This window comes from Simochromis diagramma, unplaced genomic scaffold (genome assembly GCF_900408965.1).
Source record: "Simochromis diagramma unplaced genomic scaffold, fSimDia1.1 OVJJ01000816.1, whole genome shotgun sequence".
Classification (NCBI taxonomy): Eukaryota; Metazoa; Chordata; class Actinopteri; order Cichliformes; family Cichlidae; genus Simochromis; species Simochromis diagramma.
Window position 1 is genome coordinate 15,306,128 of NW_024386908.1, and position 21,078 is coordinate 15,327,205.

At 41.4% G+C, this 21,078-nt stretch overlaps 1 protein-coding gene across 1 annotated transcript in view; it reads left to right on the top strand.

Annotated features, from left to right (window-relative positions):
• The first annotated feature begins 1,683 nt into the window (after nucleotides 1–1,683).
• The window catches only part of LOC120736004, a 40,760-nt gene continuing 21,365 nt past the window's right edge, over nucleotides 1,684–21,078 (top strand). Inside the window, exons 1-5 of the mRNA XM_040035921.1 lie at nucleotides 1,684–2,137; nucleotides 6,369–6,548; nucleotides 9,978–10,054; nucleotides 11,864–11,969; nucleotides 18,369–18,593. Of these exons, the coding sequence (XP_039891855.1) occupies nucleotides 6,398–6,548; nucleotides 9,978–10,054; nucleotides 11,864–11,969; nucleotides 18,369–18,593 (559 nt within the window). The 5' untranslated portion in view covers nucleotides 1,684–2,137; nucleotides 6,369–6,397. The remainder of the gene's footprint in view (nucleotides 2,138–6,368; nucleotides 6,549–9,977; nucleotides 10,055–11,863; nucleotides 11,970–18,368; nucleotides 18,594–21,078) is intronic.

Here is a 21,078-nt window from a genome sequence, read left to right on the forward strand (position 1 = left end):
CCCCCAGCATGGCTTTCTCATATCCCATCAGTCCATACAGTGACCCCAGACTGACCTGTTTTGAGCAACATCTCCAGAGTTTAACTGTCCCTGACAATGAAGCAGGGCACTGTCCTGGCCTGGCCTCTCCACTTAGGGCCTTTCAGCATGGCGCTGTGACCAGGAAAAGAAGGCCACAGGCACACAGAGGAGTCGTTGTTTTTATCCAACTCTGTCAAATCAAACCCACTGACCCCCCACCGCCACCCTTAACCTCCCCGAAAAACTCGCCCTGACTCAGTAGAGCCCTCGTCGACTGAGAATGACAGCTGAGTTGACAGCAGCAATATGCTTTGAAGTGTCAAGTCAAGTCCTTCCATTGTCTCTCTGAGTAGAGCGCCAAGCCGCTCAAGTGCACAATAGTGCAGTGGTGTGTGCGTGGCGTTGTTCACTTACTTGACTGCGCGAGGGTGGCTTCATGTGTACATTTATACTCGTCTGTGTGGGTGAAGGAGCTGAGTTTGCCTTTTCCTTTTAGAGCCTCTGTATATATTATCCTTTTGTCCAGGCCAAGCTGTTCTGCATTTCTAATGTGAGAAAAGCCTCGACAAGCTTCTTTCATGGCAATGACAAAACACATCACCCAGTGAAACAGTTTCTCTCACTAATCCTCTGAGTTTTAAACCAGGCAGAGTGAAACAGTTTTGATGACGAGCCTGACCGTTTTTAACATTCCTCAAAGTGGCCTCTGTGCGCTTAAGGGAAGATTTTCCTGCTCTGTTTAGTGTAGGCAAGTTGAGAGTACTTTTACCCTGAAGCCTCACCTGAGGGGCTTCACTTGTGGATGTCCTGTATTGTGTTTTGCCCACTTGTCAGAATCCCCCTCCTTGAAGGGGTGAGCATCAATATAGCTGACTACATCCAGCCAAGAGAAGCTGTGTAGTCTGACTTTTGTTTTCCTTTCTCTTTGGTGTTCTCATTATTATTAAATTATATAGCAATCTTTTATTGATATTTAAAGGATTTTGTGATAGTTTATGTGGGAATCAGTCAGTACTAATGAAAAAAATCTAAGGTACATTTAATGCAGTCACAAAGGCCTAGAGACCAGCCAGTGACCCATTGAAATGTATCTGCTTCAACTGCTTAGTAAGTGGTTGCTGGCTTTTAGTAGGTGAAGTTGAGCCCAACAATTGCTCTTGTCGCTGGCAGATTACTGCTTTGCCCATAGTTTGTCTCGAAAAATTACAAACCAGACTGTAAACGGACACTGTTCACCTACAAACGAAAAGTTTGCATTACACTGCAACTCACCTTTTACTTTGAGGGGACATGGTCTCAGTTTCACTACTACTTAGAGAGTTGTCGGCAGGCTACAGCTGGTCATATACCACTACTACCAATTTCACCTTGCAACTTCCAACAACCACTTGTTTTCTAATAATCAGAAGTTAGCTAGTATAAAACAGCTAACCTAGCCTTATCTAGTGTGCCTGCTAATGCTCTAGAGTGCATTCAGTTGCACATTACACCTTGTTTAATGTACACAATATAGCTATGATATAAGTGTAAAAAAAAATGTTATACCCATACAAAAACAGTTGTATGGGTTATTATGTGCCACACTAGCAAGCTGAGCTAACTGTAGCTTTATATATAGCTAATGGACATAGCTTAAGTAATTTAAAGAAAAATCTTCTAGCAGCAGAACATAAATATGGATTTAACTCCTGCCTTGGAAAAATCAAAACATTCTACTTCAAAAAGTTGTTTCACAGAGTAAGAAAATGTAAATTGAAACATGTTAAAATAAAAATAATATGCAGTCATGTTATTTGGCGCTTACATTTTCTATTGTTTTCATGCACTGTACTGGGTCCTAATACTTTTCAAATGTAACAATCCACTGTGCTCACACATGTCATTAAAAATACATTTAATCCTTATCCTCAGCTTCATCATCATCTGTATTATCGCCATAATATTAAACACCCACTCTGTGCTGTTGCAGGGCGCTCAGCAGCATCTCGCTGCTCTGAGATCAGCTGCAGTCAGTCTCGTGTGTTTGATGAACTGGAGGCCATTGCGCCACTGTCAACTTCCTGTTTGTCTTTGGACCAGCCATCTGACTCATCAGGCTGCCCTTCACCTGAAACAGGTAACACGTTCAGCACTTAAACAGCTTCAGCTAATGATACAGCTTAATAATTACAGTGTTTCCAGCTTTTTCCACAACTTTGGTCCAAGCACTTAGGTCTAGGGCTGCGTATCGATTTTGATTTCCATAATTGATTTGATTTGATTGACTGATTTGACTCAGACAATCAATTTATCAGTACATATCCATATTTTTATATCTATGTATAAAAACAAAACTGACACTTGGTTTTATACAAATATAAAACCCCCCAAAATACAAAATTACAATTATATTTGACTTCATCAGAGGTGTAAGCACCACAGCAGCTGCCTTTGTGTCAAAGTAACTGAGGATAAAACAAAGAAAAACATGAAGGAGATTTTTCTGGCCTGGTCTTTTATAGCAAATAACCCCCTTAAAAATATTCTGCAGTAGACCAAAAACGGAAGAAAACCATGAATCAGATGAACATTACCTGATGCTGCTGAAGTGAAGCAGCCAAAGTTACAGAGGTTTATTAGACACAGCCAAGCATTTTGTCGTTTGACATAATTTGTAAGTTTAAATTTCTTTGGTGCTGAACAGCAGAAATTTGGCTTTCTTATTGGAGGTCATTTAAAAATAATAAAAAATAACAGCAGTAGACAGCACTGTGCACAATGGTAGACTGGTGTGCAATAAGTAACCGAATAATGGAGAAAAGAGAGATTTTTGATGGTAAACTCTTGAAATACACTGAGAGAGAGCTGAGCAGGAAGTGTGATTTAACCGTGATGGAAGCAGAACAGCAAAAGTAAGAGGGAGCTCATTACAATGTTTTTCAAACGTGAAGCGTAGTTTTGGTCTTTGGTCTGCTAGTAAATTTTGGAGAGTGGAGAGGAAATCACAGAGGCAGCGGTTAGTAACATCCATATCGGCGGCAAACTCAAACAATCTCACAGCTCAGCCACTCTGTTAAATAACTCCCTAGACGAGGCTGATCAGCAGCAGGTGCATGCGATTACGCTTTAGGTGCGGCAGGTCTCACGGTGGGAAAAACAGCCACACACACACAAATATAAGGGGAAATGAGGGACATCACACAATACACAACCATTGCAGGTCACCCGGCGAGGACAGTGAACAGTTTTAAGAAGCAACAGGTCATCAGGTATAAATACACAACTAACAAATGTACAAATATTGAAAGGTAATTAATTCTCATCTTTGAGGGTCTGTCTGATGTGTTTTTGATCGTTCAGCTTACTGATTCATTTAGTAATTAAACCATAATTTAAAACAAAAGTATCCCCTTATTATTGTGTGTTTTTGTTTTTGCTTTTTTCAATTTAATTTCAATTTAATTTATATAGATCAAATCGCAACAACAGTCATCTCAAGGTGCTTTATATTGTAAGGTAGACCCTACAATAATACATACACACGTTGCGTTTTTGCGGTTCACAGGTTATCAGCATTTGGAAATTTGGTCAGGCTTTAGTTTGGCTCCTCGTTCTCTCTGTGTGATTCCAATTCAAAGAAAGTTAAGTTTGTTTATTGTTGCTTCCATCTATGCGTGGCTCCCATTCATGTCTCAATTAGACATGCTCTCCTTTCTCTCTGACATCTGCCTTGTTACCAGCAGAGATGAGCTTATCTGACCACTCACTCTGTCAGGTCCTTGCATTGGCCCACACTGGCCAACAAAGGCGGAGTAAATGTGATTTGTGTGTGTGTGCATGCCTGTATTAGATAGCATGTGTGTGTCCTGGAGGTGGTTGAGTGAGATGCGGAGAGAAACATTAGCCAATGAAGACTTCCTCCACGTCCCTCATAGCCTGCTAATCCCTGACAAGGTGTTTAACCTGCTTGCTTGACCCGAACCTCTGTCTGACCTCCACGACCTTTGCCCCGAGGATGTGAAAGGATCAGCGCAGCCGCAACCACGGCAACCAGTTTGATAAAATCAACACAGGGCTCAGTCCAGAAGCTCTGGCAAATGCGAGCTAATGCTCCAGACTGATTGTTATCAGGCTGACGTGAAGCACAATTTAAATTTGTATAGGATATACAGGATTTTAAAAAATACAGATATTTAATCAGGCTAAACTGCATAAAGCAGACTCAAAAACAGCCTTTTATTTCAAAACAGACCAAAGGAACTCAGGCCTGGACCGAGAAAACCCCAAAAGAAAATAATGGTGAGCAAATTGCAGCTTCAGATGAGAGACTTTGCTGCATGTGTTTTAATTTGTCCTCTTTAATGACTTTGTAGGACTTGAAATCTGACATGAACCTCTTTTAAAAACCTCTGTCATTACTCATGACCTTTATGATGTTGCACAACATCACTTCTGATCAGCGCTTTGAAGAAACCGTACAGCAGTTCATTCAGGAGCGTGTCACTGTGACACTGAGTGGGTGGCAACCACAGTGTCCAACACCTTAGTCACAGGATTAGTCATTTGTTATCTGCCACTGTGTTTGCTGAGTGTTGCTCAGTCTTTGGGCAGCTTGTGGCTAACGATAGATTAATACCCGACCTAACTGAAAGTGCTTCCCGCCACATTATGTTACAGCCACAGTTATCCCAGGGATTTCCTCTCAACGACTTCTTAATTTATCAGCAGCAGAAGCAACAGTTCCAGTTTTCTCACCTGAGGGATTACTTTACCAGTTCCCAACCGAAAACACTTAACAGAGGAATGTGCTCTGTGTGGATGCAAGCTCAAAACTTTCTCTGATTCTCTTTTCTAGCACTGCTGGGATGTTGCTGGGAGTGCTAGTGTGTGTGTGTGTGTGTGTGTGTGTGTGTGTGTGTTCGTGTTTGTGTCCATGCAGCAGAGCGTAATGTGTGAAATCCCCTCAGATAGGAATGGTAGCTCCACACCGGGGATTTGCATGGGCAGTGAGCCACACTGTCACTGATCCGCTTTTAATTGGGTGTGACGGCGAGAACTTTGGAGTCTGAGGGGGGAATTGTGTGTGTGTGTGTGTGTGTGTGTGTGTGTGTAAGGTGGGGTAGATCTGGGGTGGTTTGCTTGAGGTGCTGTGCTGTATAATTTACAGTAATTTAATAATTCAGTTGAATCAAAAAAAATTTTCAGCAGATTATTAATTTTTCCAACATCTTTATGGTTGGAATACAAATATTAGACTGTGTTCTACTCTTTCAAGACTATGATATGTTGTATACTAACAAAAGTCTCTGAATGCATATTATGTTTTACCTAATTTACTTTTACCAGCTCATTAAGATGATGTCATAAGATGGCTTCCTGCGTACCTCGTTCCCAGAATATAAAACACCTTATTATACTAGACCTTCCAGTGTATATTCACATATTGGTTCTAAATCATTTCATAGAGTGCTTTATCTTACTAAAAAAAAGCTATCCCAAAAGCATTAAAATATCTGCATTCAGAAATTTCTCATTAGCACGACTGAGGTGAATATTTTCTCAGCAATTCTAATATTCACTGCAATGTTTTCATCCTGATTTCTTGAGCCAATCGACTGTCAGCTGTTGAAACTTGTATCTATTTAAGTAAGTAAAATATAGCATGTGTCAAGACAAGAAAGCAGTGACACAGTGCTTTACAGAGGTGTCAGTAAAATATAACAAACATACTTGAACCGATAAAACAACCCAGAACAGTTTAAGCTTTTTTTAAGGATATTACAGAGTTGCAAAGTTTTATAACTAAGGAATGAAATTCAAAGTCCCTTTTAGTTTTCAGACGGGTTAGTAGGAGCACAAGAAGACCCAAATCTGCAGACCTAGGGACCCGACTTGGAGAATAAAGGTGGAGTAGGTCGACAATATATGTGGGGGACACTCACCTTGTTGGGCCATAAAAGTAAGAACCCAGATTTTGACCTGACAAGAGGCCAGTACAGAACCTTTAAAAATTGGAAGATGTATGAGAAGATTTATGAATAAGAATAAGAAATATTGTGGTCATGTTTTTGTTTTTTTCTTGTTTGTTTTGTTTCTTGGGTGGACTCTCAGCTGTGGGTGGGTCCTATTATACTGTTATAGGATCTTTTCTATCCTATCTAAATTAACATTTTACATGTAGATGTATTAATTTTAAACGGCTCCAACATGTCTGGAGCTTTAAAGTTTATTTTTCTGATGAATATTTGAAATAATAACTGCCTGGACTAACTGGTCTGTTTGTCTAATCTTTACTGCAGAATATCAAAGGTCTCTAAAAGATTCAGATCTTGTTTTTCTGGTGTAACATCTGCTGCCTCCCCCAGCAGAGCTGTCCCCCGGCCTCGCAGCACTCACAATGGGCTGCGACTCTGGAAATCTGGGCTCCCTGTCCCGGGTTCAGCTGCTCCTCCTGGACCGACCGGCGCCTGAGACTCTTTTGAGTCCCTTTGAGCTGGAGGAGGAGGTGTCCCCGAGGTCCGATCTGACGATGCAGTATGATTCAGCAGGTAAAACATCAGCAATATTAAGCATGCAAAAGCTAAAAAACCAAGCTGTGTGGAAATGTAAAGACCTTAAATGTTATGAATGGAGGGAAGAGGGGTTGGTGGGTAGTTTGGGAGATTGCAACATAAACCATGGATTTAACACAACCCTGCACAAACATGCAGATACACCTGTAGCTTGTAGCTTGTTAATGATCAGGGGACACTGAGCCAAAAGAGGAAGTTCAGAGCCAAAGAACAAACTCTGACTAACACCCGTTATTTCAGTTAAGATGTTTCTGAACAGTCTGGATCGTTTGTGTGAGAGTGAGAAAGTGAATTCCTTCTGATTTTAATTCTGGTTTTGCATGTTTGTTGTAACTTAAAGACAAATCTGAGTTGACTGAGCGTAAACCTCCTGCTCTGACGGTTTGAGTGAGATTGTTTGATAAGCAAAAACCGTCACTGTAATAACAGGCAGCAGCCGGACAGGTGTGCCTGTGTGTGTGTGTCTGGAGAAAACACATAAGACCCTACATGGGGGGAAAATATGACCCTGAAGGTGTGTTTTCTCCATCTACGACTGGCCTTGAGAGTAAGCAATGCATTTATGGTGTAAATCCCCCCCCCCTCCTTTTTTTTTCTTTCTTTAACAAGCTGTAATATCGACTCTCATCTGCTCCCAGGCATGCCGCTGCGAGCTCTTAACTGCTTTTCCCTCAAGGTGTGGTGAGGCAGAAAAAGGTTTATAGGGATATCAGGATGTGCCATATTAATAAAGATCAAACCGCTAGAGCAGATCATTAACTGGGAAAGTCCGACTAAGATAGCCAAACACACTTCGAAACAACACTGACACATAACACAGGATAAGAAACTGAGAAGAGTGTGTGCAGAAAACCCCTGCTGATTATAGACTGATAAGGCACCAGAGAGGGAGATAAACACTGTGGATGTTTAAGAGGTCAGTTCAACCCATTCATGAAGAAACATCTCTCATTTTAATTCGACTCTGAGATTTTTGCATCTGTTCAAAAACACTAAAGATCAAGAGAGCTCGCTCTTCGTCGCTTCATCATCTGTCACGTATCTACTGGAAGATTTTTTCACATAACCTCATGTTTGAGTTAATTCTGTTCATGTCTTTTAGACACGAACACTGTTGTGGATTAACAAAAGTGACATATTCTGATATTTTAGTGTTAAGATGATAATCTCTGATGGTGACTTAGACCTCAGATGGTTCACTTTTTATAATAAATGAAGCGTGTCTTTGTCCCTCACAGCCTCTGCCTGAGTCTGATTCTCCAGAACGTTTCATGCTGTTTTTCCTTCCCACTGACACCAAGTGATTTCTCATAACAGGTTGTCTGATTGTTGTGGTTTTCTCTTTATGATTACAGGATCTTTTCCTTACAATATAAAGCACCTCGAGGCAAGTGTTGTTGTGATTTGGTACCATATAAATAAAACTGAAATGAATAAATATAATGGCAAGCATTAAACTGATGTGCTTCCAACTTTTGTCCCTAGTTGGCTTTTTTACCCCTCAGCTTCAAAGGCTTGGGGTATTGTTGTCAGCCCGCTGAGCAACCAGGCAGGCAGCATGGACCCGCAACTTGGTGAATGAGGGGATGTAGGATTTTCAAATTGATACCACAGGTCTATCTACTAGGTCGTGACAGACAGTTTTTTTCTTTGTTCAAACACAGACCTGTTTAAACAGACCTTGGCTTAATAGTATTAATGAATAAATAAGATGTGTACTTTATTGTGAAGAAGAGACTGGGAATCATGTTTTATCTGTACAAAAAACAGATTGTCTGCTTCCCTAACATCCTCCTCTGTCACACCAACCCTCTGCACCTTCTCCTTCACTATACTACAAGCTTCTCTGTGGTCTTCCTCTTTTCTTCCTCCCTGGCAGCTCCATCTTGAACATCCTTTATCCATAATATCCCAAATCCCTGCTCTGTCCAAACCATCTCAGCCTTGCCTCTTTAACCTTGTTTCTAAACTTCTAAACTAGACCTGAGCTGACCCTCTGATGTATTCACTTTTAATCCTGTCCATTCTGGTCCCTCCCAGTGAAAATCTCAGCATCTTCAGCTCGACCCGCTGTCTTTTTATCCCTCAGCCGTAAAACGCTGAAAGGGTATTATCATCCAAAGTGCTTGGCAAGCGGGGAGTGCACCCAAGTTTGTGAATGCGACAACTTGAGAACGAGCTGACATAGGGATTTGAAATTCGTACCGTAGGTGTATTTTCTAAAAATACACTCTCAGACAAGTTCGAATCTCAGCGACCCCAACCTCAAGGTCAGGAGCTCAAGGATAGGATGTCACATGACTTCCAAGCATTTACTGGGTGAACCACTTGACAGCGTCACAATTTATGATGATCTGTCTTCTTCTTTTGTTGCCAAAATATTCTTCTAAAAACATTCAAGACGTTTAGTTAAATTCAGTTATCTGTACAATGGCAAATAACAACAACAATCGCCTGAATCTGGCATTAGATAAAGACTTAACAGAGTGAAAATCCCAACAATCAGGCAACCTCCTGTGAGCAAGAACCTGCGATGGTGGGGAGGAAGAACTCTGAGTTTCTAACCTGCTAAATTAAATGAATGTTGTCTTCAGTTTGGTAATAAACAGTTAGTTTTGCAGGTTTTCTCAAGCATCCTGAGGTGCCCAGTTGCAGACCCCCTGATTTGCAAAAAGTAAATAAAAGACAGTGAGTGGGAAGCTTGAAAACGATGGATCTTGTGGAGACTTGCATCATCATTATCTGTATGATGGCAGTGTTTTTGCTCTTCATTTGGGGGTCAGTCAGAGTTAGTCAGTCAATTTGGTCTTCATGTAATTATACCTTTGACCTCGTACTTTTTAAACTGTAATGGTTTGTGGCTTATTTATTTAATCAGAAACAAAATTTCTCTGGGTGAATTTCCGCTGGAATTCCTTTAAATTGTCTTATCAGTGGAAATCTCCAAACTGGGCTGAATAAAACCATATTTATCTGGCTCGTGCCCAGCATAAAAAAAAATATAATCACCACGGTGTTGTTAGCATTCATGCATTCATGCATCCATGCCTCCGATGTTTACAAAAAGACAAAATCTGTCTGAGTTTTCTGAAAGCCTGTCTTTCCTCTCTCTGTGTCTGCAGAACAATGTTTACACCTGGCACGCTTCTGCAGACAGGTGCTCCTCTGGGGTTTTGTTGCTCCATTTTATGCCATTATTTGCTCAGAGATTAGGAGCCATAATTGGAACTACTACACAACATTACTCATATCTGAGCACACACACTCAAGTACAAAAAGACAAACGCATAGAAGTGTGTGTCAGAGGCCAGCACTTATGTACACAGATGCATGAACACAACTGCTAACACACAATCGCTTCCTCTCCCTCCTGCCTGACGCTGTGTTCTTTGCTGGTTTCGTCAGGTGTTTCGAGGCCGCTCACAGCTGGCAGCGTCTCTGAAAGGTTCAACTCTGCAGGGAAAGTCCAAGAAAACAAATCGGTGAGTGCCGCTGCCCCTTGTGAAACCAGTTTTGGTTCTCTCACACACACACCCAAACACACACACTCACCCCTCCTTCGTTCATCTATCAGATTTCCTTCAAAAGCAGGACTGTGCTTTGTTGTCAACAAACACTAGACCTTGAGGAATCAGCTACTATCGCACAACAGCCCCAAGCAGTGCACACATCCCACACAAAGACACCCTTTTACAAACTTGAACCAGCATGCATTTATAACTGTCATGCCAGTAAGACAAGCCAAATTGTTGATGATAATTGAGACACAATATAACAGAGGGCACGCGGCGTGCAGCAGGTGTGTGGTTAATCAGTCACGCGCTGCAGGAGAAGGGGGAGGCCCGACTGTATGGTAGGCTTTTACACCACCTCATTGGTGTGTCGTTGTGGTGGTGGTGGGGGGGTTAGAGCTCGACACGATAGGATTCTTTTGGAGGATGCACCACCACCAGGATCAGACAGGGTTTGATGGGGTGAGGGGTCAGGAGGGTAAACAGGGCTTTTGCACGCTGGGCTGCAGTGGAATGGATGCAGGTGCTCCACGTGATCTACGATTAATCTCCTCTTTATGACAGATGAGAGGGAGCCCCTGAAAAGCATGAATGAGAGCCATAAGCCCCCCACAATTATGCCTGACCACGATGGGGGTCTAGCCGGAGTGCTCAGAGCAGGATTCATACAAACATTTGCATAATTCACCTCACTGAAACCAAGTATCCACCCACAGGATTATTTACAATGATGAGAAACTCATACACCATTAGTAGGTTTTTCAAGATAGAAGCTGCAAGTTCTTCCTCACGTGCTTCTTCAGAGGCAAACCCGACGTTATTAAAAGTTTTGAACCAACTTCCCTACTTGCTCATTTTGATTACTCTGCTGTGTCTTTGAAGAAAAAAAACGGAAGTGCATGTAATAGGTGTTGGTTTTCAGTATTGGTGGTGGGGGCAGGAGGGGGTCCTTTTCTGCATCAATGTATGATAAAAAAAAAAAAATTATAAAGATGGAAACACAAAAATTAGGCAGCGAGTGGCAGCTTACACAGGAACGAGCCATCTGCGTCCCCAACAAAAATCTACACTTAATAATGAAACAGAATTTTAATCTCAGTTTTTGTAATGATACACACAGATCAGCCACAATATTAAAACCACCGACAGTTAAAGTGAATAACAGCAATCTTCAATGCCCAACAAAAAACTGTTAAAGCAGTCTTTGCAAAGACACTCCCCGGTGGCAGCAGCTTCCCACAATAAATGGTAAATACTTTCTCCTCAATTTGAGCACTAAAAGTGCTTTCTTACTACAAGGAAGGATCAAACCAACATCTTTCCCATTATTAGAAGTACTGCTACACTACCTGAGCCCAACCATGCTGGAAAAATCACCATGGAACTAATAGAGAAACAAGCAAAGCCTCAGGATGTCCATATAGCTGAGATCACCCAGAGTCAGTTAGGGAATTTGAAAAAGGGGAACATTATGTGCATCTGAACAGGGTTAATTTCCACCCCATCTATAGCTAGGTACATTATTTAATCATTTACATATAAAATTGCTGTTTACACCTCAATTTGTTAGACATGGCAACAAATAGAACAAGAAGAAAGATCCATGTGCATGTGGAAATTTCCAGATATGGTGGCTATCGCAGACTTGTACTCAAAGAACCGCATATTACATTACGCAGGTCAATCTAATTCCACCGAAACCTTAACCTAAAATAGCTCCTTCCTGTTTCTGCTGAAAAGCAGCCTAACTGATTTTTTTTCCTTTCTGTTTCCGTGCAGGATCAGTCCGAAGGAGGTTCAGGGTCGCCATCGTCATGGATCATAGACCCAAGTCCGTCATTCGACATGTTCAGATCCTCCCATTCTCCCTCCCAGTCCAGCCACAGTATGTTATCCATTAGATTTACTCAGAACACATATTTCTTTTCAGGCTCTGTCTGCGCTGTCATTACATACCACCTCTGTTTCAAAACTAAGAGCCTACTACAACAATACTTAATCAATACGAGAGCCCATCTTCACCATTAGCGCTTGATCCAGTAAAAGCCCACTCAGTCCCTGTCGGCTCTGCTTTATTAGAGGCCATTGTCTCCTCACTGTCAGCGCTGTGTTTGGCGTTCCCTTGCCTCCGGTACACTTAAGCCTGTTAATCCTCGCTAGGGCCAGCTGGCCTGCAGTATCACCTTCACCTGTAGGGCCAGCTTGTGCACATTCATGAGTGATGGTTTAGGAGCAGTGCTTTACTGTATGGACCACAAACACTAGAGAGCTGGCAGCAAAAGGCCAGAAAACAGGCAGGAGTGTTGTCAGCACAGTGGAAATGGAGAGCCACCCTTGAAGTAATAGCTCGCTCTTTTTCCTCCCACCTTCATTTGACCACATCAGTCAGACTGTGATCATTTTCTTTCTTTTTCGCTGGTGTCTTACTTATCCATTATCCGTCATTGTGCTATAACACTAATGGTCCATGGCCTGCTGTATTGCTAGAGGAAGTTACAAATGCATCCATCACAGCTGAGATTGATGCGTCCGAAGGCTCAGCTGCAGGGCGCAGCGTTATCTACCCAATCCAACATGTCTGATGCCACTGTCGGCTGATTGACATAATTAACATAATTACTTATTTTTTTATTGTTTTTTTATATATTTTTTAAGTGTTCAGTTACGTTAATTGGATAAATAGTTTTCTAATATAATGCACTGCTTTTCCTTTTACGATCATGTCAGCATTACAGAGGCATTAAAATAAAAAGTATTTCTAAATCTTGATATGAGGTATCAGTCATGAAAAACGATGAAACACTTGTTTAGTTACAGAAAGTCTCCATGTGAAGGATTTGGCATATGTCACTTTTCAAAGCACACGTTGGCAAAGTGCTTCAGGGTTTAATAAATATACAGTACACAATCAGACTTTCAAGCACATTACATTCTTATATAAATTCATCAGCGTGTGTGATATGGACTGGGTGTGGGGGTGTCCCAAAAATGTCATACCTCAATAGGTCACATGATAGGGTGGGACAAACCTCTTGTGGTATTGACCCCATGCCTATTTGCACACCTTGACTCATGTGATGACACACTTGATTAATAGTGCGTCACCTACCCTCCTGCAGGACAACTCCCTACTGGGATTAAAAAGCTGTGACTCTCCACCTTTTGATTTTAGAGCTGAAGAGAGGATGAGAGGGTAAAAACAAAGCAAAACAATATGAATTCCTAATAAAGTTAATAATATATAAATAAATAAAACAGCCAATAACTAAGATGGGCAAATATGCAAACGTGGATAACATCTTGTGTCACCAAAAGTTCTCTTTTTATATCAAAGACAATAATTAAAATGCCCTTGAACATCCAGGCAGCCAAGGATGCAACCTGGACGTCCAAGCTCAAGTTCTGCTGTTTTGCATCATAGTGTAATTGTGTTTTTGAAGAGATACGTGTTTGCTTCAGTTTAGTCACTCAAGATTTTCTGATCAGGTGTCAGAACCTTTGGGACACCTTTTCACATTCAGATCCAGTCTCTTTATGGATGAAGACCTTTTCTGCAAACATGAACATACAAACTCAAAACTCTTGTTATGAAGACAAATTTTAGTTTCAACGAGGTACGGAAGTGATTGAAACTTAGAGAGGGCCTCCTAAAAAAGAGTTTGTGAGGACACCCAGAACCTCTTCTCTGTGTTTTACAGGTCTTTCCTAAAGGTTGACTTTACTGTGTAACATGTTTATTTACCTCCTCTGTTTCTGACTGTAAGAAGTGACCACACAAGTTAAGAGCATTTTATGACTCTTTAAAGGCATTTTTACAAAGACTGATTGATTTATTAGCTTGTAGAAGGTATACAATGTATATCCGTTGTCTAGTTACACAATAAGTTAAATTCCATTAAGCTGTAAAATGCTCCTTTTTTGGTTCCTGACAGATTTTAGAATAAGTCTTTGCTTGTTTAACTACCCTGTAAAACTTGGGCAAACATGAAAAAGATGTTATGCAGAGGATCCTGGTGATGGCTTGTGTGCTTTGACCTTTTAGAGGCCAAAGACACGGTCACCCTCAGAGGGAAGGGGTCATTAGCAGGCCGTGGAGAGGTCGCTCTGGAGGTTACGGCGCCTCTAAAAGATGCCCAGTGTGTGACATGTCTTTGTGTGGATAGGTGAGATTTGGCTACCCTGGACGTGCGAGCAGTTCAACCTTTCATTTAAGCCCCTAATGGAGGGAATGACCCCAATTTGACTCCATGAGAATATGGGTATCCCTTTTGTAGGTTTAGTGTGATGTACAACTTCTCAGAATGGATTTGAAGATTATGTCAGATTTCCATCCTGAATGAACTTCCCTACATTTGTAGAAGTCATAGATCCAAACCCTACAATTATAGTATGTCCATCACTTTTATTAATAACAAAGGTTTTATGGATTGTATCATCCATAAAACCATACAACCAAACCATAAAGCCATCCATTGTTATTCATTGGACCCATGGAACTGCAATCGTTAAATTGTTGCTGGTGTTTCGAAGCAGCACATCTATATGCAGGCTAACATTGACTATAGCAGTGAAAAGACATATGTCCTGCCCTATTATTTTTATTTATTAATCATGTTTATTATTATTATGATTGTTGTATATATGGTACGTTATTGTACCATGACTGAGAGCCCAGCCAAAATACTGCAAACCATAGTTTAAGAAAAATAACATCATCACTATATGAATAAAACTGAATCAAACAGAACTTTATAATAATAAAGATAATAATGATATTATTATTAACATGTGACGGGGCTTAATGCACAAATTGCTCGTTACCCAAACATTACAGCTAGCTGACTAATTTTAGTTACTTCATTCCTAATAGTGTTAATGCTAATGAAATTAAATTTAAAGCACATAATTCATTTCAAGTTCAAGTGTTATTGTCATATACACAGTAAAAAAACATAGTTCCCTGTACAATTAAATAATTCCACTGCAGTTCACAACAGAAAAGAATCCAATGATCATTTAAAACAACAGAAACAATTATAAGAGCAGCATATGAGAAATACAGTAGAAATAAATGCATAATATAATAAAATCAAAAAATATGAGCTGAAATAAGCTATTTACATAATTATACAATTGACATTCTTTTTTAAGTTATTTTGTTCTTATATAGAGATTTAGGTGGTGATTATCAAAAGTGAGGCATTGAGGCAATAAGCTCAATACCAATGTTGTTACCAATAAATTGGTAAAAAGAAAAAAAAGAGTTCAATACATAAAAAAATCTTCTGCACCTTCTGCTTTGTTCTGGCCAAGCTCCATGAGTACTGATATCATGAATTTCCTGTAATAGAATTGAATAAAATAACCAATTTGTAATCTCTAGAAAGCTCCACCCCAGATCTCCACATCAATGAGTCACCCATCCCTTTGGATCGACTGAAAGTGGTTGAATGATTTAGAGATTAAGCCAGACCCAGAAATCAGCTGCAACAAGATGCCCTGGCTCCCCAGTGAGGCCTGCGATAAGACCTTTGTCCATCTTTGCTCATTTGGAATTCATAGATAGAATAATCCCTTCCCTCGTAATTGTTTCATGGCTGTTTCTCTGCTGCTCGGTCACTCTGTGTTCACCCTCAGAGTTTAGCATTCAGCTGCAACTAAAGATGTAAGTGTCCAAATGAATGTGGCGATGTACGGGGCCACAAAGAGCACTAATCTGAACTGACCCCAGTGGATTGTTTCAGGGAAGTTGAGGAAACTACGGGACAGATTAGGCTGCAGAAAGACAGAGGTGATGCAGCCAGAGATTAGTCATGTACTAAGCAAGGATCGTTTCACTCCCTGTGGACCACACACTAACAGTGTAGCCATGTCACTATTGTCTCTGAGCCACCATCACTGTGGACTCATTGGCTATTGTCTCTGAAATCCTCCGGCGTTTCCCAAAAACCTGGACTCAAGCCCATTGATTGGCACTTGTCAGGGCAGATAGAGAGGGTGACGTGTTGGGAAAGGCATCGATAAAGGAGGCCTGAAAGGAAAATCCCCTCCCCATGAATAATAATTTGAGAAGGATTTTCTTTTTTATTCCACCCTGCTCCTATTCTGCCATTCATTCAAGACATAGAGGAGTGAAGGCTCCGGGTGGCGTCAGTGAATGGCCTCGGCACGTTGATTGTCTCGTTGATGCTCATCCCTTTCTCAAACATGCAAAGAAAGAGATACAAGTCCAACCTTATTGCCTCTGGCTGGTGCGCTGCATGGCAAAGGGCAGGCGGTGTGTGTTGTGGGCGGTGTGTGGCCTTTTTTCGAGATCAGCGAGGGGATTTGACTTGGCCACTCGCAGCCAAATCCAGCTATCTGCTGTGCTCAGATGCTGCGGTTGGTATGGTAACCTGCTCTGTGTGTTTTAGATGGGCTGTTGTTTTCAGCCTGAACTAACCAGTAATCACGGCTGTGCATTCATGGATTAGGCCACTGGAGGTTAGGATAGGAGGGCTTCAAAATGATTAAACTGAATACTGAATCCTTTCACCCTGATATAAAGATTGTGCAGGTTTGGAATCAGTCAAAAGAAAATATATATAAACACCTCATAAACCACGGTATAAAGGGGATACATGAAGATGAAGGTGATTTTAATGTCATCTTTATATTTTAGAACAATCAGTTTTAAAGTCTTGACAAATGGACACCCCCGTTCATATGCATCACAGTAGTTTGGTCCACCACCTACTGTTCACTAACTCCTTTGCTGTGCACACTTAAAACAATAGAAGTCTGCGACTTTTTCTACAGTCATCAGAATTAAACACTTAGCAGCCGCCATATTGTTTCGGTACAGCTGCAACTCCATGTTTATGCAGACTGGAGGTCTCTCTGGGAATGATTTGGGCCTTCTCCCAGGCAGCATATGTTACATAGTTTTCCTGCCTATGCAGCTGAGCTGTTTTGATGCCCAGAGTCTACTTGCTAAGGGGAATGTAATTTTCTTTGTAATTAGCCATTTCATGGCTAGTAAAATTAAAGATAAAGTTTTATTTAATGCTTTGACTCCCTTAAGTAAGGCGCCATCCACACTGAAAGTGATTTGCAGTGGCATGGCGACCAGAGACAGGAAAGACTGGGAAACTGGGAATATGGGCCCTGGACTTGAAAGGAGAGCGATGGAAGATGTTTGGAGTTGACCATAAACACTAAATAAGAAATGAATTATTGATTTTAGGCAGAGGAAAACAGATGAGTCTGGTTAATCATGCCTGTTTTGATGTTTCTTTTGTTCTTATGAGGGCTGTATAAAGTTTTGAGTCAAATTTGTCATTTCTTAATTAATGAATCAAGATGATTGATAAAATGAATTTTAACCAAAGCTTTTTTTTTCCTTTTGAAATCGTGTTGCTTCTCATCTCTTTTGTCATCGTGTCACTGTTGAAGTTTTTTGTTGCATATGAAACAGAATGATAAATTTTTTGCTCTGAAGATGAATACATTTCTCCGTCTTTCATCCGTTTTGATGACATTGGGGCTTCAGAAGGACGTGGAGGCGTGTGATTGTGTGCACTGTGGTGGAAGACAGCCTGTCAAATGAGACATGGCTCCATCAATCTGAGCTGCTGACCTCTGCACGCTCACCGGCAGGATAAATGAACGCTCGCCACCGCCACGTTCGTGAGGCTTATTGAATCCAATGTCCATCATCTACTCGACCGGTCGAGCTTTCTCCTCTTAATGAATGGACCCGTCTCCTGATGTATCACATTTTGAATTATCGCTCATGTGCTAACACAAGAAACACTCGTGTTTGCAAAAGTAGCACGAAGAAAAGAGTCTGAAACTCTAATGGAAACTGTCGCAAAAGACAATTTGAGGCTCCTTTAAGCTCAAGTCTGCATTGATGGCGCTCTTTGTCTCTACGCTTCTACACCAAGAAGTGTATTCTGTGGACTTTGTATTTGGAGATAATGGGACTAGTAATTGGCTGGTCAGTGACAAAATAGGTGGCTGTTTAAGTCTGGCTCTTTAGTGCGGCACTGAAAGGACTGAAGGAGATGTGACTGCAGCATTCGAAAGAACAATTTGATGAGAATTAGTGTTAGCTATTAACAGCCTGGAAATGGGTTTTAGTGCTTTCTTCTAAGTGGCTCCTTCCTCGAGAATCATGAATACAAATGTGTTTCTTTAGCAGCACTGTGATGTTTAAAGGGTTAAAATGTAGAGAGTAAGCATGGTAGAGCCAGGTCTTTCTTTTTAAATGTATATTTCATGTTGTATGCCTTCACTCCAGGTTCCCACACAGGCGAAGGGGGCCCAGATGAGGAGGAATCCAATTATCCAGGATGGAGGGACCAAGCTCAGTCCCCGGCTGGAGGGAGAAGGCCTGGGAGTCTCGAGGATAAGGAAAGCAAGATGGAGGAGAGGAAAGCAAAGGTGCTGAACGTACTTTCCAAACTGCAGGACGAAACGCCTCGACAAAGCAAAAGCAGCAAAGGCCACTCAAACTTCGAAGATTGTGAGTTTATAAAAAAAATCTCAGAATGGTTAAAGTATCTTTAGGTTGTGTCCTGGCAGAGATTTTTCCATGTGAGTCTTATAAATCTCTGTGGCGATGGCATCTTAATGAAAAAACACCCTCAGGGAACAGCTTCTTCCCCCACCACGACCTCTGTATTATTTCAAAACATCGGCAATCTCTACGGTGTCATGCTCTGTCTTTGACCAAAATGGGGGCGGTGTTTATGATATCATCAAATGTAAATAAAACCTTGAAGAAGACCGTTTTTCTCACCATAAGCACTTGAAATAATCGTTTGGAAAATTAGGTCCCCTCCCTTAACTTTAAGGGAGGAGGGGACCTACTCCCTTAACAGTACTTAAAGTATTGTTTGTAAAAACATGTCACAAAAGGCCAGAGACCGGTAACTGGAACTGAACCCAAGCGCAGTACCCAGAGCGGAGGCAGAGAAAAGGTTTTAACAGAGTTTTATTGATCAACACAAGGATAATATGTAGTAGTGACAAACGGTACAGGATTTGGGTGGCGTGGCAATGTGGCTGGGGCAAAACAAAGGGGCAGGACCGAGAAGGAAACTGGAGCAGGAACAGTCGCATTTGCAGGTGAGAGATGGATGTGTTGAAGGAGAGGCGGCGTAGGTCCGGGTGAGTTTGATGATGTGGATGTGGCTGAGCTGAGTTCCTTGTGGTTCCAAGACCGAGGGACGGCAGGAGGGCAGGCAGGTGAGGCAAGGAGTGAATCCCAGGAAACGGAGAGGAAAATCCAAAGTCCAAAAGGCTGTGCGGTTTAAAGCCGTGGAGTGTCTGGGAGCAGCAGGGTAGTCGATGAACTGGTGGAGAAGAGATGTCAGCACAGAGCTTAAATCTCCCAGCCTAATTAGCTCAGTCAGCTCCAGGTGGTAGAGGGTGTGGTGGCCCTGCCCATGGGCGGAGACCAGGGAAGTTCAGGAACCTAGTGGAAGTTTCCAGCCACTCACCCAGACCATGACAAAACAGTTTCAAATCTTGCAGAATTAACTAAATACATCAATGCGATGTGTTTCCAAAACATTTGTGTGTTGTATCGAAGAGATATCAGCTCAACATAAAAAACTGCTGGGCAGTACTTCTGTGTATTACCGGTTCATACCACAAGATGGTGCAGTGTTTAGTTTAACCCTTATTTAACCAGTCGAGTCATTAAAGCTTTGAAATTTTATACTACTGTATTGTCTAGAAAGAACTGGGGTGTCAAACTTAAGGCCCAGGGGCCAAAATTGGCCCGACAAAGACTCCAAAGACTAATCTTGCGATATCTCAGGGATTACATGTCCAGTTAAACTTGTGTACACTGCCAGTATTTTCCTGTTTCATATGTTCCGCTATGCCCTCTCTATTTTTGGTTTCCACGCCCCAAACAAAACACGCATTAAGAGGCAGTAATGCCTGGGTCTCAATCTCGCGGCCCATGTCACCCCTACTTGTGGCCCGCATAATGACGTGAAGAAATATTTTAAAAAATTATTCACAAAAATGATTTAATATGAAGGCAATAGGCAGAATGCTACAGGCATCATCCTAAAGAATGTAGCCTCATGGGCAGTATAGTCCGTGCTGCAGGGAGAATGGACTGCCTAGCGTTATGTGTCTGTGAGCGAGGGAGAGAGAAAAGGAGAGTGGAAAAGTACGAGCTGTCACCGAGCAGAAGCAGGAGATGGAAGCATGCAAATGCATAATAATAACCACTGCAGCCAAAAAGAGTGCCTGACCAGCCCAGTTGTAAGTAAACTATTAAGACTCGACTGTACACTTTTTTCGTGTTTTCCTCCGAAACAATAAGTCCCGTTGGAGCAGCCTTTCAACGCCTCTCTCTGTCTCTTGCTAGCAAAGTTGACCCAGACAACAAAGTAAAGCTAGTTGTCGGCTACGAGCCCGACACGAACCCGACGTATTAGCCAGAGGTCCCTTTACTACGGTTCGGAGCCGTGGACCTGTTTTATATATGCGTGAAACAGTTTTCTATACAAGATCGCTGCAAAAAGTGCAGCCTTACCTAATGTCCACCTACTGTTACTCATTTTATATTAAGATTTAAAAATCTAGTTGGTATTGGTATGGCGAGTAACCTTCAGTAATAGTAATAAATCACAAAGTAATAGTACATTCATGTAGTTGTAAAAAAGCATGATAATATAATAGGTAATCCAAAGTATTGAGAATACGTTACTGTCATTGAGTAACGTAACGGAATACGTTACAAAATAAATTTTGGGGCATGTATTCTGTCATCTGTAGTGGAATATATTTTAAAAGTAACCTTCCCAACACTGTCTGTATATTTATAAATCTATATATATCAGAAGTTAAACATTCAAAACTACCTCCTCACTGTCCCCTGGTGATAAAATTTTATATCAATACTGCAGAAGCTAATTACAAAACAGCACTTGAAATAACAGCCATAAATAGCTCTATTTCCCATTGTGTAGATTGAACTTGACCTG